Genomic DNA, 18,625 nt, shown 5'->3' with positions numbered 1-18,625 from the left:
AACAAATTATTAAAAGATAAACATGCATATTCTTTTTAAAAAATATACACCCTTTGGTTAGAAAAGTTCTTAATGAAACATACAGAAAGTGTACTGACCTGTGTTTCTTTACAAGGTTTGAAGGAGAAATTCTGAAGGACTCTGATTAGAGCAAGTTTCATGTTCATGAGAGCAAACCTCATGCCAATGCAGTTTCTGGGTCCAGTTCCAAAGGGTGTGTATATGTAAGGATCTATGCTGTCCTTGTTCTTCTTACTGAACCTATTAAAAAGTAAATGAAACATAAAAACCACAGTTACATATTAGGAGTTCTTAAGAACCGCCCCCCTCCACTTCCTAACCAGTAGGATACAGGATATTTTTGTGGGCTGGTCATTGAAATCCTGCTTTGGTTATTTTGTTTAATAATTGTAACCTACAAGTCCTTTCCATTCTCCATGCCCTATAGGAGCATTGAGGTTCCTTGAGATGAGGTGAATATTGTTGCAAATAATATTTATCTCTAAACACTAAAATTATATTGAGGGTGGCAGTGTGCTCACGCTATAAAAGGCACATAGGTGATGAGACTGATGGATGGAAAAGTGGGTTCCTGCCTCTACTGACACTGATGTTGGTCACGTGCTCATTGAGAAAGGAAAAGGAGAAGATGTCTTGTGCTGCTTCAAGTTTTTACTTTTCCCTTTCCTTCTCCTGTCATCCATTTTTCTGATTCCCCTCCTCCTCCTCCTTCCCACCTTCCTCTATCTGCCGCCTTCTCTGCCTGCTTCTCCTCCTCGTTCTCTTCCTTGTTCTCCTCTCCATCTATTTCTCCCCCACATCCTCATAGAATAGTTTAAGTCGAATAATTTACATGGGCATGTGATGCTACCCTACTGTAGGGTTATCACTGCTTTCCTTTATCTGTTCCACTAGGCTATAAATTCTTTCAAGATGGACCCGTGTTTTATTCAAATTAGATTTCTAAATATTTGATTATAGTAAGGAAAAAATGTTGATTTGAGGAAAGTAATAACATTTTTGTCATATATTTTTACAGGAGTCTTTATATTTTGGAGAACATTCTGAAATATTTACAGGCTCTGCTTCAAAATAACATGACAGTCAGGAGGAGAGTGGTGGTGGCATTTGGATGGGGCAGCTAACATGGTTTGATGGCTGTTGGGACCAGTGATAGATAAATGGAGGCAATGAAAACTATTCTATAGGCTGGTATCTATAGAGTACACGTGTATATGTCAAACATCCTCAAATATATATATATTTATACACACACACATATTTATCTTATGGATTTATATAAATCTATATAAATCTAAATCATGTGATTTATATAAATCCATTAATATAAATCTAAATCATATGATTTTTGATTTATATATGATTTGGATTTCCATAATCATATGATATATATTATTTAGATTTATAATTAGATTATATATATGATTAGATATATATGATTTAGATTTATGATTTAGATGATATATGATTTAGATTTATAAAAATGGCTTTATATTATGATTTAGATTTATATAAATTTATATTTGGATTTATATAAATCCATTTATATAACCTTAAATCATATGATTATATATGAGGTCCTCAGGTCCTGAGAAGTCCTCATTTCTAATGGTTTAAGCCACTTCATTTAGGATACAAAACATACAGAAAGTACCGACCTGTGTCTCTTTACAAGGTTTGAAGGAGAAGTTCTGAAGCACCCTGATTAGAGCAAGTTTGATTTAGATGATGTTTATGATTTAGATGATATATACGATTTAGATTTATATACGTTTATATGATTTAGATTTATATAAATTTATATATGATTTAGATTCATATAAATCATATGATTTGGATTCATATAAATTACATGATTTGCATTTATATAAATCATATGGATTTCTCCTTGCCTGGCCAAGTTCCTGACACATGGCAAGCACTATCTGTTTGGTGACTGAATGATTCAAAGTGAAATACAGCGAGTGGTCTCTGATTTTGTATTAGTGCAGCCACAGCAGGTGGAAGTACTGAGCTTGCAGGAAATAGAGAAGTCCTCTACTCCAGAAAACAGAACTTGGTCAGCTCTGACTTACTCTGTGAACAAGTATTATGTGCAGACTCTATGCTAGCACTAGGGACACCATGGCCAACAAGACAAGGTCCCTGCCATCAACAAACTTGGAGGTAGGGGCCAATGAAAGTCTAGCTCCCAAGCATCCTGAATCATTAGCCAGTACCCTAAACATTTCATTCTAAATTTTGCTTAATAATAGAATAATGGGAAAACACCAACTATATCTAGAGTGCCAACTGTGCCCAAAGCCTGACCTTGTCCCTGAATTCCCGGAAGAGTATGCTCAAGACACCTCCAAGGAGGAGTGTATGAGATGTCTACTGAGAGTATAAGGGAGCTGGCACAGGACTGCCACAGACAGAACCAGGAGGACCTGTGCTGTCTTGTGTACTCAATGAAGTGGTTTAATCCATTAGGGGTGAGGACTTCTCAGGACCTCAGCCTGCACTTTTATAATTACCATAGAGGAAACAGCAAGCAATGTTGAAAGAAAATGGAATATGAAAGGGTCTTTCAAAGTTGCTGTTAAATTCAGAGAGCTAAAGGGCACAGCATAGAAAAAACTGCAAGGAATAAAACGCCTATACACCTGAACTAACATCATGGTTAAATGGTTTATGGCATATGCAATATACATATACATATACATATACATATATATATATACACACACACATACACACATATTGTGTATGCGTGTGTATATGTGTGTGTGTATGTGTGTATATATATATATATACACACATATATATACACACACACACATACACACACTTACAGTAATGTAGGTCAGTGGATAGTTTCCTGTTAAATTAAGTAAGCAGCAATTCAAACCAAATAAAAAGTGATACCATTCTAGTTTTTAAAAGTCTATATAGGCATAGAAAAATGCCCACAGAGACTTAATTATCTTCAATTTAATGTGTTGGGACTGTGGATGGCTGTATTTTCATTTTTTTCTTGTCTGTGGTTTGTAAAGTTTGACAGTTACCACTTTTTTGGGATAACAAGACTTACAAACAAATGATTGTACAACCACACAGTTGTCATGTAGATTAAGAGAGGCAGAATATGCTTGAAACAGCCTGGTTCAGGGTGAGCTCCATTTTCCCTGGAGCCTCATACCTTTCAGGGCGGAACTCCTTAGGCTCTGTCCAGTACTTTGGGTCATAGTGAAGAGTGTAGGTTGGAATCACCACCAGTGCCCCTTTGGGAATGAACACTCCATTTATTTCAACATCTTTCTTGCAGACCCTCTCAAGTCTAATAGTAATTGGATATAATCTGAGCGTTTCATTCACCACCATGTCAAGGTACTCCATCTGTACCACGGCATCATAGGTGGCAGGTGCCTGGGAAGAATGAAACAGATTTGGATAAACTGAGATTTTGAATTAACTTTCAACTCAGTGCATGCAGTATTACTGAAGTGTTACAAGCTCTAGAGAATAACTCATACTGGTAAATGATTGTAGCATTTGTAAACCATTTTAGTAACTGTCATGCCCATTGATGTGCTCAGTGACCTACCGAGATGTGTGGAAGAGTTATGAACGTAGGAAATATTCAGGACCAACCCCACCCCAGGGACTGAAATCCTTAGCATGGCCATGTAGTAATTTTTCTTTCTCATGGGAAGAAATGTAATTAATAGGCTGTGACCATTACCACCAAATAAAATACACCAAAGACACTGTCACCTTTCAAAAAGAGGTCACACGTCTGTACCAAGAAAGAAAAACAGGGAAAAGAGCAGATCTCTTCTACACAAGGATTATTGGTGGCAAAGTCCCACTTGGCAACTCTTTTATATATATATATATGATATAAACACTATATTATATAAAAACTCCATTAAAAACTTGAGGATAGGCTGGGGGTGGTGGCTGCAAGAACTTCCCAGCGCCATGTCCCCCTCTCATCTCTCTCCATCCAGAAGATTTAACGGTTTATGTTTAAATTTAATGGGCAGGGGAAGAAACTAAGGGTCAATCACCTCAGCAGAAGTTTAAAGGAACTCCTTTCATTGGACAGAGGAACTTGGGGAGGTGGGAATTTCTCCCAGGATAAATTCCCATGCTCCTTCACCCACACCGGATTTCCTGCTCTCTGAAACTCCGTGCCACATAGTGGGAGCTCTCTTTCCCCTCCTGGATTTCCCCTCTGGGGTCCCCTTCCACCCAGTGTGGAAGCTGTCTTTCCTCTCCTGGATTCCATCTTTCTGTATTCTCTCACTCAGTGTGAGGGGAGTTTTCCTTCTCTGGTTTTCTCCCTCTGGGAACCCTTCTCACTCAGTGTGAGAGCAGCTTTTCTTTCTCTCACTAGGTATGAGAGCTAGCTGTTTCTTCCTCTCTCCTTCCCCTTTTCCTCTTTATCTAAATAAATCACTTTCTACCACAACTTTTTAAGTCCAGTATTTTACTTTATGAGCACACTGTGCTGTAGTCTCCTCTCTCATTTTTGAGAGAGTGATAGACCATGAACCTGGAGAAATGTCCTCTCAGGGAAGCTAATGGCTCCCCTGAACTCCAACAACCTCAGGAGCCAGATACCCTGGTTCCTAGCTTGGTGTCTTCGCCAGTGGCTACCTGACTGGAACATGAGACAGGTATGGGGCAGAGCTGAGTCAGTCTATGCAGCACACTCAGGACCAAGCTCTGTCAGACCACAGCCAGACCAGAGCCAGTCCTGCCAATGTCAGCAGAGCTCACTATCCAGATATGTGAGCAACAAATCCTTATTGTTGGATGCCACTGAGGTTTTTGGATGTTTTTAACTTAGCATTATTGTGGTAACAGAAAGCAGATGAACCAGGGCCAGCACTGTTTTACAAAGATCTTATAAATCTGCCAATCGCAACCATTCCCTATGTTTCTCCCCTCAGAGCCTTCCTACATAGTGTCAGTGAAAGAATCACTAATTACGCTTTTTATAAAAATTCTCCTGGGAAGTGGTGAGGAGGCATTTTTACTGAGGCTTCACCTCCTCCCTCCTTCTCTATGTATCATCCACTCACCTTGTTGGGTAAAACTGCATCAATTTCCTCCTGCAGTTTCTGCTGGACATCAGGGTGAGTGGCCAGTTCATACATAATGAAGGAAAGAGTACTGCTGGTGGTTTCATAGCCAGCAAAAATGAAGATAATTGATTGGGCCACGAGCTCCAGATCAGACAGAGCTGAAAGGAGAGGAAAGACATTTTAGATAAATCAGGCCAATGTACAACATCACAGCTTAGATAAGTGAAGCTCTCCAATCCCAAGAGGAAAAAATGGAAAAGCAATTCAGAGTCACATTGGGGGTGGTTTTCATTCTGATGTGTACCTTACAGAGCCAGAATGAGGCAAAATCATTTTAATCCATGATTTCCCATGGTCTACATGACTGTGGGCCATCTCTTCCTCATCATGGCATCCCAGCACCAGCACTGCTCTGTAATTTCCAGAGAGAGCATTTCTGTGTAACATACTTGGCATTATGGGAGTGTTCCTTGAATGCTCCTAAAAGTACTTTATCTGTAAGTAAATATGGGGTAGCATTTTCCCCAAGAAAAATTTGATTTTCTGCAAGATGGCTTGACAAACTTTGAAAAAATTTGCAATATTTAAGACCTTTTCTCTATGTATGTTTGAAGGAACTTGAAGGACAAATATTGAGCTACAGATCACCTCTTGCTACTCAAACTATGTTTCATGGACCAGCAGCACCAGCCACATCTGGGAGCTTATTAGAGATGCAGAATCTCAAACCCCACTGTTGAACTACTGAATCAAAATCCAAACTTTCAGGAGATGTGGTGATTTGTGTGCACAAGCTCACTTGAGCAGCATGGATTACATATTTGAGAGGCATCAGGCAGTACAAGATCTAGGGTACAGTTCTCAAAATGGACTATCTCAGGATATACAGAACTGCGGAGATAGACAAAAAGCCAGAAGCATGGTGATTGACTGTAGTCTGATGAATGGCATTAAAATAGCAGAAGTTCTTATGATTACAGGTTGGCCTCCCTCTTGATATTTCTTCTGAGAGAAGCTCAAGATGGTCCATCACTAGTCTGTTTGATGAGGACTTGATTAGGACCTTTAGAGACGTGGAACACAGAAATAAATGTAGTGCCTGCTGCAACCATGTAATTCACAACCAAACACAATATTAAATGAGAATGAGAAAGTTCTACAGAGTTGTGATTTACCAGTGAGGATTTCTGTATGGTGCTGTGGGTAAATTCAGCCATCCAATTGTTTTATTCAGTTATATTGAACCCCATTATACTGTGTTGAAATTTGTGTCTAGTGATTTGCATGTGGAACAGTGAAATGATAGACTATTTCCTTTATCATAGCAAGGTTTATTGAGATAGGTAGAAGATTAATTAATAGATTATGGATAGATAGATGATTGATAGATAGATAGACAGACAGACAGACAGATAGAAGTAGATGTAGACATGGACATGTTTAAAGTGATAAACTGGAGTCAACCCAGTCCTGCTTTCTAGAACCAGTTGTTACATATTCGGGAATTTTGTGAGATGGTTGCCAAATCTTGGTAGCTTGAAATTGACCATGGTTATCATTTTGCCACTGTCTTAGTAATAATGGTTTCAGTCAAAACCATCTGTGGGTCGTAAAACTGGTAGGTAAAAGATTGAAGACAAGATTTACATGGTCTCAGAGGTTTCCCCCATTAACTACTTATCCGTTTCAAAGCGAAAAAGAAAACTTTGCAGTAAATTAACCTGGCAAACACGCTTTCATCAAGTACTGCCAGTTGAAATCACCCTTACTGGGACAGTGTGCTGGGACCCTTACTGATTGGGATGTTTGATATAAATTTCCAAGTAGAGGTTCTCACTCAGTGGATCTGGAGGAGGCTGAGAACCGGCATTTGATCTCATGTAGGTGATCCACAAACCACTGACTGTCCACCAAGCGTTATTTCAAGCCTGGAACATGCCTGTACCTGTGGGCTTCTGGAAAGTGCCTCCAGCTACCATTTACAACATATAAATGTGTGTTGTTCTGCTCTGTGGCAGAAATTCTCATCTTCCTGGAATACTTCCTGCACATTTTCAGAGCAAGGACCTCCCTCTTAATGTCCCCACCAGTAGCCCCCAGAAGCACTCCTTGGTTACCTTTGTGGGATGCAGTTTCTTTTGAATTCTGGGAGTCAATCATCAGCTGAAGGAAATCTACTCTGTGCTAGAAGCCAAAAGAGAAATTTCATTGACAGAAAGTGACTCATGCAGCCGGAAGTAAATCCAAAGTGCAGTATTCAACTTCCCTTTTTGACTTCTCTCCCTCAACCTCCCTGTGGTTTCTTGAAGAACAGAAGTCTGATGGTGTTGCCCGAGTCAGCACTGAACAAAAACATTCATCCAAATCCTTGGAAAGAAGGATGTTTTCCTCAAATGAATCTAGCTATCATGTCCAGTTGCTTTTTTGTTCTTGCCTTCCCTGTTGCTCACCTACTCTGTCTTTTGGACATAGCTTCCTGGCCAAAGAGTTGCCAGTTCCATCTGTGGTCATGACTACTTACCCAGGAGGGAGTCCTGGATGTTTTATTCTTGTACCTTCTTCTTCATCAATGTCACATAATCTACTGAGATTCCCAGAACTCATCAGCAGCTTTTTTGGGGAGTATTTTCAAATACTCCAACATTCTTAGACTCTATACAATCTTCATTGACACCTGAGTTACCTGGTGCTACCTCCCTGACCTGCAGATATCCTTCAGCTGGCCTCTAGGGTTCATGAAGGCAAAGCTGAGTTAGTCAGCCTTGCAATCTAAATTCTCAGAAAATACCCCTCTTCATTCCAGGCTGTGAAGCACTCAAATTTACCACACACTACATGTCAGCAGTTGGCAGGTAGCCTGATAGGGCCTTTCATTGAAGAATAAGTAAAATAACAGGCTTGGATTTGAAATCATTCTTTACCAATTTGTGATGTGAGGAAAGCATAATACCAGTAAAATATATTTTCAAACAGGAATTGTTGTCCTTTGGCAATGTATTGAAGGGAAGTGAAGTAGTAAAGTTGTATCTCAGTACTATTTATGTCATGACATACTAATTGTTGAGTCTGGTATCAAAATTTAAAATGCTATCTCTCTGACTTATTCTCATCTCCTTCCCCAATCTCCTTCTTCATTTCTACCAAATACTTCTCTTGTTCTAAACATAAGTTCTCTTTCTTTATTTTTTAAAAATATAGATGCATACACTACCATATATATAAAATCTAAATTTATCAAAAACTAAACACTGTCATTTAACCACCACCAGATTTTACCTTTTGTTTATCGTTGAGGCGACTTTTTTTCATTCTGTTTACAGATTTCTTTAAAAAATTTATAGCATCTTTTGGAAACAGAGAGAAATTTAATGCTTCAAAAACAGGGATAAGGAATGGAAAGAGTACTGTGGGAAAAACAAAAGAAAATCGTAGTGAAAATGCAAAATTTACCTGGAGCAATTATAATTTTCTCTACCAGTAATAAGAATAAGAACATCAGGTTCTCAGCTGGAACCCATTCCTTTGATCGTGTTTGCCCCTCTTTCAGGCCAGTGACTAAGCAAGGGCAGGTCTATCCATAGAAACCACCACTACAGCAGTGAGATCAATGGTACCTTCTTCATCTTAGGAGTGTCCAAAGAAACAGAATTAAATTCCCTGCCCTCTTAGCCTTTATGTGTTGGACTAGAGTTTTTGGTTTAATCAGGCCATAATGTGCTGCTTAAATTAATAATGGTGTTTAGGAAATAATAGTCAAGATGGAAATAACACAGCGTATATACATCAAATTCCATGGAATGAAACCAGAAATCAATAAGGGAAAGAAATTTGGGAAACTCATACATTTGTGGAACTTAAAACAATACAGTTTTAAGTGACCAGTGAGTCAAAGCAGAAATCTAAAGGGCAAGAAGAAATTGTTTTGAGATGAACAAAAAGAAAACATGATATGCCAAAACATGGGATGTAGCCAAAGCAGTGCTCAGAGGGAAATTGATGGCTGTAATGCCTAAATATAAAAGAATAAAATATCTCAAATTGATAATTACCATTTACATCACAAAACACTAAAAGAAGAAGAGCTAACTAAACCTAAAGCCAGCAAAAGGAAGAAAATAACAAGGACTAAAGTACAAGCTCACGAAATGGAGAATAAAAAACAACAGAGAAAAATCAGTGATATTATTTCTATGAAGTATCCAGAATAGCCAAATGGTTGCTTAAGGCAATGGAGTTTATGGCAGGTTGTTGATAACAAAAAATGTATGAGGACTCTAGATTGACAAAAACGTTTTAGTTTACAATAGTGATGGTCACATATATTTTTTAGTATCTTATAAACAATGGGATTGCACATTTTAAGTGGATGAATTATATGATATGTGAATTATATGTCAAAGCAGTTATTTTTAAAAAGAGAGATAAAGAAATAATAGTCTACATACTTGTTGAGAGAAATAGTGGATCAAGGAAATCAAATTTTAGGAACTTCTTAACACTTTCCACAAAGGGGTCTTTTGGATTGTTGAGAGAGTCGATGTTCACTCCAAATGATGTGCCAGTGATCACATCCATGCTGTAGGCCCCAAAGATACTGAGTAGAGAAAGACATGGAAAATTAAAATCAGTACCTCTTTACCATTATTCCAGCATACATGCAACAGGAAACCCACATGTCCAGTCAAGACAGGTAAAGAGCCACAGACTTTCAGAACTATCTGCTGGATCATCTCCCATCACACTCCTTTAAAAGGTGGTTATTGGGTGCCGGTGATGCAGGTGACCCTGCACTAGGGGTGATGGAGACACCAAGCTGAGTTATCACTTCTGAGGTCGAGGAGCCCAATCGCAGGAAGACAGAGAGCCATTATCAGACAACTACAGTAGCATGTGTTGAGAGTGGATGATACAAGATGTGGAAGCAGTGGGCTTCAACAGGACATGAGTAGAATAATTAATTCTTCCTAACGGATTCAAGAAAGGTGACATTGTCTGACTATAGACTGTATGCCCAGAACTGATTCCTCTTCAGCACTTTACAAAACAGCAACACCCTGTTCTAAGTTCCCAGAAATATAATCGTTTATTCTCTATACTCCCTGCTATAGCTCTGGAAAACCCTGCTATCCCCAGCTCCTCTGACCTGAGGTTGCTCTGAGAACAGAATCATTTTTGTAAAATATAACAACCAAGAATATTCTGGTTAAAAAAAATAGATCTCTCCAACATTTATTTGGGGAATCCCATAGCTGAGTGATGGTCCCAAGGATAGGCTCAAATTACACCTGTTGTTGAACAATTCAAGCAAATACCAATGTAGACAGCTAATAATAGGGTTGCCCTACACATAGGTTTCTAGCATCCTTTCTCTTTTGAGATTGGAGCGAAAGGAAGAGGTGCGAAGGTTTAATATTTTATGGTTTGCTGATATCCTCAGAAAAACCATGAAGGGATTAAAATTGTTCCAAGTTCCCCACTGTAACTTTCTCAGCCTACCCAATGCAAGTCAACAAGTACCAAATGCTTTCTTACTCACACTTCCATATCCACTACACTCAAAACATTGATACAATCATGTTTTTTAAATTTCTAAAGTATATATTTAATCTCCCAGAATATTTATGGTGCCAAGTTAACAGGTAAGTAAATCCTGGCTCCTGTGCATCAGAGAGAAGGCCTTTTTTTCTGGTTGACTTGCCTCCTTATGGGAGCCACTCCCTCTTAGGTGGCTCTTTGGAGTTGCGACACTGCCCTGCTTTTGTCTCATCACTGGAGCAACGCAACAGTGGGAATATCAGTTCCATGGCAGGCAGCTGGAGGGGCCCATAATAACTCAGAACCCCATGGCTGTGCTCCTACTTACTCTTTCATGGTGACAGGCTTGCCTTTCTCTGCTTCCCGCCTCAGGTTTCTCACCAACACATCTCCATACTGAGCAATGATGGGGAACATCTAAGCACAAAACAGATTACTACCTGTAGTTAAATATAAAGACTCAAGTACTAGGAGGACATGGCTTTCCCCAGCATGGAGCAGTAAGTTACATTTTTATAACAAATTTTGTGATGTCTTTTCTGTACATAAAGATAAAAGACCATTTTTAGGAAGCTCAAACTCAGTGGACAACCCCTTGGAAAGGGACTGTGATCTTACTTTCTACCTGTCCCCAAATTCATTCTTTATATTTCTAATTGAAAACACATGTTATTTTCATACCTCCTTGAGTTTTCCACTGGTGAAGGTTGGAGACAGCAGTGATCGTATTCTCTTCCATTCATCATCCTGACTTAAAGAGATGGCACTTTTCATGAGTCCTACTGGGCCAAAAGGCTAGAGTTCAAAGCAGAAACATTTTGTCTCACATTAGTTGTGGAGCTCTTTATGATTGTACAAAATATATTGAACAGACGTGACTTATTTAACCAATATTTAGTAACTGTATATGATATGGCAGGCCATATTCAAGATGCTCAATAGAGATCCTAAATGCCTAGCCTCTTCTGAGTATATGTGGGGCAGGGGTGGAAGTGGGGAGACCCAGCCATCTGGTATGATCTCCAGCCTCTATATCTCAGTCTCCTTTTAAGTGCAAATGCTCCACATGGTAGGGAACTGTTCTTCCAATGGAGTAGACAGAACAAGACCTAGTACTTCCCCAGGAGTGTGCAGAGTAGAAAAGGATTGATGACAGATAGGCAGGTGGCCTTGGCAGACTGTATGTTGCCTCAGACCAGCTCTGTCTTTAATACACAATCTTTAATACATGGGCAACTTGAAAAAGGGATGCCATGATGTCGTGATCTTTTTTTCAAAAGTAGGTAATATTTTAGGAACCTGTTTTCAAGGAATAATGCAATTCCATGCAAATTGTTTTCTCTTAAAAAAATTGTTTTCTCTTAATTTTTTATTTCATAAGTAGAAGGAAAAAGAAAGAGGTAATTCTTTTTCCCAACTTGGGGCTGGCCTATCAAGCCAGCATGCTTGGAAATTTCTTTTATCTTCCACAACTATGTTTTGTTTTAAAATGTATACTTCCAGCACTCATGATAAAATCTCAATAAACTAGGAAGACAGAGACAGTTTCTTCACTTAATAATGACAATCTATAAAAAAACCATTTAGCTAAATCACATTTAATGATGAAAGACTGAATGGTTTTTTCCAAGATCAGGAACAATTATTCTTGCTGAGAGTTTCTCTTTGAGGATGAAAAAAAAAGGGGGGGGGAACAATTTTTAAAAATGCCCACTCTCAGCATTGTTCCTGAAGAGCATACTGGATGTCTTAATACAATAAACAAGAAAAAGAAATAAAAAGCATACAGATTGGAAAGAAAATAATAGAATTGTCATTATTTTCAGGTGACATAATTGTCAATGTGTAAAATGTCAAGGAATATACAAAAAGATTTCTAGAACTAATAAGTGAGCTCTGCAAGGCTGTAGGATATGCCCCAAATTATTTACATTTCTACATAACACTTAATATCTGAAAATATAAGAAAAACAATATCATTTACATTTACTCCAACAAAAACGAAATACTTCAGGTGTAAATCTAACAAAAGATGTACAGGATCTCTATGCTGAAAACTACAATTTGTTGAGGAAAGAAATAAAACCTAAAGAAATGGAGAGGCATAGTATATTTATGGAATGAAAGACTAAACATAGTAAAGGTACAGATTATCCTTAAATTGTTCTATTGGTTTAATTCAAGCTTGTGCAACTTGTGACCTACAGGCCTCAGGTAGTCCAAGATGGCTTTGAATATAGCCCAACGCAAATTTGGAAACTTTCTGAAAACATTTTGTGATTTTTTTTTTTTTTTGTAATTTTTCTTTTGTAATTTTGTAATTTGACTGCAATTCTCAAGTGTGAACTTTGTAGATGACAATGGAGTGGAATGGGATAATCAGAGGATGTCACATCCACAAATAGTGGAGTATTATCTATAATTTGCATTCTAATTGCAAACAGTTCGGCCAGAAGAAATGAAAAACCATTAAAATTAACAAAATAAAGAGTGAGAGGACTCTATTGCAATGCCATGTAAAGTGAATTGTGACAAAGAATTCAAGTGTGTATTCTAGAGAAGGCAGAATGCTGCTGTATGCCGGACACACTTGCAATTTGTACAAATGTGTGGATTCAGTTTTGTGGTGATGTGCGACTTCCAGTGTGTTATCTTCCAATCATAGACATTTGAATTGACACTATCAGATATTAGGTGTGTTTGTGGCAACCTGGCAAGTAAAACATAGTGATTATCAATAGTATTTCAATCTATGGTTGTAAATGATAGGTGTTCAATATTATTTAGAAGACATGTAAGTATTCTTATTTGATTATTAAGCTTTGCTTGTTCTTTTCTTTTCTTTCTTTTTTTTTTTTTTTTTTTTGAGATGGAGTTTCACTCTTGTTGCCCAGGCTGGAGTGCAGTGGAACAATCTCGGCTCACTGCAACCTCTGCCTCTCGGGTTCAAGCGATTATCCTGCCTCAGCCTTTCAAGTAGATGGGATTACAGGCATGCACCACCATGCCTGGCTAATGCTTTGTGTTTTTGGTAGAGACGGGGTTTCTCCATGTTGGTCAGGCTGGTCTCAAACTCCCGACCTCAGGTGATCCACCTGTCTCAGACTCCCAAAGTGCTTGGGATTACAGGCATGAGCCACCGTGCCTGGCCCAAATTTTCATAATAAAATTAAATATAGTTGCTTATCTATATAATGTTTTTAATTCCAGCATAGCTTCCACAATATCTTAAAAAGAAAACAGAACCCTAAAAAAAAATTATGGATGAAGGAAGATTGTTCAATGAAAGGTGGGCAAATGACTTCTATTCTATTCTTTTTAATGTAAATAGCAAAGCACTCTCCTTAATTTCCATGGAATTTGTGCGAGTTTTCAAAGACTACAATTTGAAGAGGCATTATATGCAAAAACATGCTGACAGATTTGGTACATATCAAGGAATGTATTTCAAGCACAAAAGAGCAGAACTGAAAAAAGTCTGTCTTTTCTCTCTCTCTCTGTATATATGTATAATTGCATTTTGGGTTCTGGGGTACATGTAAAGAACATGCAGCATTGTTGCATAGGTACATACATGGCAGTGTGGTTTGCTGCCTCCATCCCCATCACCTATATCTGGCATTTCTCCCCATGTTATCCCTCCCCAGCTCCCTACCCCCCACTGTCCCTCCCCTAGTCCTCCCAACCACAGACCTCAGTGTGTGATGCTCCCCTAAAAGTCTGTGTTTTCAATAACAACAACAAAAATTTTTTTAAAGTTACAACTCAGACAAACTCTATCATAAGGGCTAGTTATGTGGTAGCAAATTTAATGGCAAAAAAAATGAAAACCATTTACTGATGGTGAGTTTATTAAACAATGTACAGAAGATGTGGTAGAGATTATTTGTCTTGAGAAACTGATATTTCTAAAATCAGTTTGCCTCACCAGACTATACCCAGGAGAATGGAAGAAATTGGGAAATCTGTTGAAAGACGTTTGGAGAGTAAACCTGCTAATTTAAAATTTTAGCTTTGATGACAGATGAAGGCACTGACACTACAGATATGGCACAACTTGCCATTTTTATTAGAGGTATTGATGATGAATATAATGTCACTGAAGAAATAGAAATGTCACCGTGCCATTAAAAGACACAACTAAATCAAGAGATTTATACAAAGCAGTGAAAAATACATTAAAGCAATTTTCTTTGTCTGTTATGAACATATCTGACATAGCTATAGATGGTGCCCTGGTGACGGTAGGTAAAAGAATGGGACTTGTAAAATTAATAGAAGATGATGCAGTTGCCACACAAAACTCACATTTGATCAAATATTATTGCATAATATATTAAGAAAATCCATATGCACAGGCTTTAAAAATGGATAACATCATGCAAATTGTTATCAAGGCTGTGAATTTCACAAGGGCCAGGGAATTCACCATTGCTAGTTGCAGGAATTCCTTAAAAGTATGGATGCTGACTCTAGCAACATCATTCACTTTTCAGAAGTAACGTGGTTAAGTCAAGGCAAAATGTTGTGAAGATTTTATGCTTTGTGACATGAAATCAAGCCGTTTATGGTATCAAACACAAAATTTGTGCCAGAACTTGACAGTGAAAACTGGCTTACAGATTTAGCGTTTTTAGTGGATTTGAAGGCCCATTTAAGTGAGTTAAACCTGTGTCTTCAAGGTGAAAACCAACTTAACAATACAATGTTTCAAACCATAACAGCGTTCCAAATGAAACTGAAATTATGTCAAGTTCAAATTAAGGCAAACAATTTTATGCATTTTGACACATTGGCTAAACACTGTCCTGTGAACAGCAAAAAATATGCAGCCTTGCTTTTCAATTTGATACAGGAATTTGAAAACAGGAACTTCAAGATTTCTGAAAAAATAATATTTTGGTATATTTGTGATTCCATTTTCCATTAGCATAAATATGTTACCTGCCAATTTTCAAATGGAATGCCTAGAGCTGCAGTCTGACGTTCAACTTAAAGAAAAATGTGATCGTGTTTCTTTACTGGACATTTGTAAGACCTGTCTGCCCAATGACAAATATCCCTCGCTTCACAATCACACCTTGTTCATCTCATTGCTTTTTGGCAACACCTACATTTGTGAGCAACTATTTTCAAGGATGAAGCACATGAAGAGTAAAACTAGAACCAAAATATCTGATGAGCACCTTGGTAACTCACTGAGAATTGCAACTACTTCCATCAAGCCAGATATTGATGCATTCGTTTCTCAAAAACAATGTCAAGTACACCACTGGTTTTACATTGCCCTCTTTTCTTTTATAATAAAAAATATTAAAGTAGTGAAGTTTTTTTTAACTTAGATATGTGCATTTTCTATATCAGTGATTGCAAACTTGGGACCCATTCAACAATTTTAAAAGACCCTCTGAATGGGCAGTGCATAATTAGGATTATTATGCAAGGACATTTTTGCTTACCTGTGGTGGTAGATATAATGAAAACTATACAAGGACTTTTTTTCTTTTTTAGGTTATCAGTTATCATTAGTGTTAGTGTATTTTATGTGTGTTCCAAGACAGTTCATCTTCCATTGTGGCCTAGGGAAGCCAAAATATTGGACACCTCTGCTTTAATTTATCAAAATTATGGCATGTTTGTTGACAGACATTTACAAGCTTATTTTGAATTTTTTTGTAAATTTTTTATTGTATTGCATTTTAGGTTTTGGGGTACATGTGAAGAACAGGCAAGACTGTTGCATAGGTGCACACGTGGCAGTGTGACTTGCTGCCTTCCTCCCCATCACCTATATCTGGCATCTCTCCCCATGCCATCCCTCCCCAACTCCCCACCCCCCGCTATCCTTCCTCTATTTCCCGCCAACAGACCCCAGTGTGTAGTGCTCTCCTCCCTGTGTCCATGTGTTCTTATTGTTCAACACCCGCCTATGAGTGAGAACATGCGGTGTTTGATTTTCTGCTCTTGTGTCAGTTTGCTGAGAATGATAGTTTCCAGGTTCATCCGTGTCCCTACAAAGGACACGAACTCATCGTTTTTGATGGCTGCATAATATTCCATGGTGTATATGTGCCACATTTTCCCTGTCCAGTCTATCATCGATGGGCATTTGGGTTGATTCCAGGTCTTTGCTATTGTAAACAGTGCTGCAACGAACATTCGTGTGCACGTGTCCTTATAGTAGAACGATTTACAATCCTTTGGATATATACCCAGTAATGGGATTGCTGGGTCAAATGGAATTTCTATTTCTAGGTCCCTGAGGAATCGCCACACTGTCTTCCACAATGGTTGAACTAATTTACACTCCCACCAACAGTGTAAAAGTGTTCCTATTTCTCCACATCCTCTCCAGCATCTGTTGTCTCCAGATTTTTTAACGATCGCCATTCGAACTGGCGTGAGATGGTATCTCAATGTAGTTTTGATTTGCATTTCTCTGATGACCAGTGATGATGGGCATTTTTTCATCTGTTTGTTGCCCTCATGTATGTCTTCTTTTGTAAAGTATCTGTTCATATCCTTTGCCCACTTTTGAATGGGCTTGTTTGTTTGTTTCTTGTAAATCTGTTTTAGTTCTTTGTAAATTCTGGATATCAGCCCTTTGTCAGATGGGTAAGCTGCAAAAATTTTTTCCCATTCTGTTGGTTGCCGATTCACTGTAATGACTGTTTCTTTTGCCGTGAAGAAGCTGTGGAGTTTGATTAGGTCCCATTTGTCTATTTTGGCTTTTGTTGCCAATGCTTTTAGTGTTTTGGTCATGAAGTCCTTGCCTATGCCTATGTCCTGAATGGTTTTGCCTAGATTTTCTTCTAGACTTTTTATGGTGTTAGGTCTTATGTTTAAGTCTTTAATCCATCTGGAGTTAATTTTACTGTAAGGTGTCAGGAAGGGGTCCAGTTTCTGCTTTCTGCACATGGCTAGCCAGTTTCCCCAACACCATTTATTAAACAGGGAATCCTTTCCCCATTGCTTGTTTTTGTCAGGTTTGTCAACGATCAGATGGTTGTAGATATGTAGTGTTGCCTCTGTAGCCTCTGTTCTGTTCCATTGGTCCATATCTCTGTTTTGGTACCAGTACCATGCTATTTTGATTAGCTTTGTAGTATAGTTTGAAGTCTGGTAGAGTGATGCCTCTAGCTTTGTTCTTTTTGCTTAGAATTGACTTGACTATGTGGGCTCTCTTTTGGTTCCATGTGAAATTTAAGGTGTTTTTTTCCAGTTCTGTGAAGAAGGTCATTGGTAGCTTGATGGGGATAGCATTGAATCTGTAAATTACTTTGGGCAGTATGGCCATTTTCATGATATTGATTCTTCCTAACCATGAACATGGAATGTTTCTCCATCTGTTTGTGTCCTCTCTTATTTTGTTGAGCAGTGGCTTGTAGTTCTCCTTGAAAAGGTCCTTTACGTTCCTTGTTAGTTGTATTCCTAGATATTTTATTCTCTTTGTGGCAATTGTGAATGGCAGTTCATTCTTGATTTGGCTCTCTTTAAGTCTGTTATTGGTGTATAGGAATGCTTGTGATTTTTGCACATTGATTTTGTATCCTGAGACTTTGCCAAAGTTGCTTATCAGTTTCAGGAGATTTTGGGCTGAGACGATGGGGCCTTCTAGATATACAATCATGTCATCTGCAAATAGAGACAATTTGACTTCCTCTTTTCCTATTTGAATACCCTTTGTTTCTTTTTCTTGCCTGATTGCTCTGGCTAGAACTTCCAGTACTATATTGAATAGGAGTGGTGAGAGAGGGCATCCTTGTCTAGTGCCAGATTTCAAAGGGAATGCTTCCAGTTTTTGCCCATTCAGTATGATATTGGCTGTTGGTTTGTCATAAATAGCTTTTATTATTTTGAGATACGTTCCGTCAATACCTAGTTTATTGAGCGCTTTAGCATAAAGGGCTGTTGAATTTTGTCAAAGGCCTTCTCTGCATCTATTGAGATAATCATGTGGTTTTTGTCTTTGGTTCTGTTTATGTGGTGAATTA

The 18,625-nt window shown here is 38.2% G+C and overlaps 1 protein-coding gene across 1 annotated transcript; it reads right to left on the bottom strand.

The window, feature by feature from the left end:
• Positions 1–6: 6 nt before the first annotated feature.
• LOC116546643 (cytochrome P450 3A5) lies at positions 7–13,482 on the bottom strand. The gene is made up of 8 exons (XM_032272836.1): positions 11,313–13,482; positions 10,960–11,048; positions 9,542–9,690; positions 8,373–8,500; positions 7,214–7,280; positions 5,094–5,254; positions 3,203–3,429; positions 7–261 (listed from the first exon to the last, which is right to left on the bottom strand). Exons 1-8 carry the CDS (start codon positions 11,403–11,405, stop codon positions 36–38), a joined length of 1,140 nt encoding a protein of 379 aa, XP_032128727.1. The 5' UTR covers positions 11,406–13,482; the 3' UTR covers positions 7–35.
• Positions 13,483–18,625: the final 5,143 nt, after the last annotated feature.

This window comes from Sapajus apella, unplaced genomic scaffold, assembly GCF_009761245.1.
Source record: "Sapajus apella isolate SASKATOON/1434 unplaced genomic scaffold, GSC_monkey_1.0 scaffold1177, whole genome shotgun sequence".
NCBI lineage: Eukaryota > Metazoa > Chordata > Mammalia > Primates > Cebidae > Sapajus > Sapajus apella.
This window is presented reverse-complemented; position numbering and strand designations above follow the sequence as displayed.

Excerpts from the sequence above, each read along its gene's own strand:
- LOC116546643 (XM_032272836.1), bottom strand. The coding sequence starts at position 11,405 with ATGAAAAGTGCCATCTCTTTAAGTCAGGATGATGAATGGAAGAGAATA. Across the intron at positions 11,049-11,312 it reads CCAGTGGAAAACTCAAGGAG|ATGTTCCCCATCATTGCTCA; the intron begins GTATGAAAATAA and ends TTTTGTGCTTAG. Across the intron at positions 262-3,202 it reads AAGGAGTTCCGCCCTGAAAG|GTTCAGTAAGAAGAACAAGG; the intron begins GTATGAGGCTCC and ends ACTTTTTAATAG.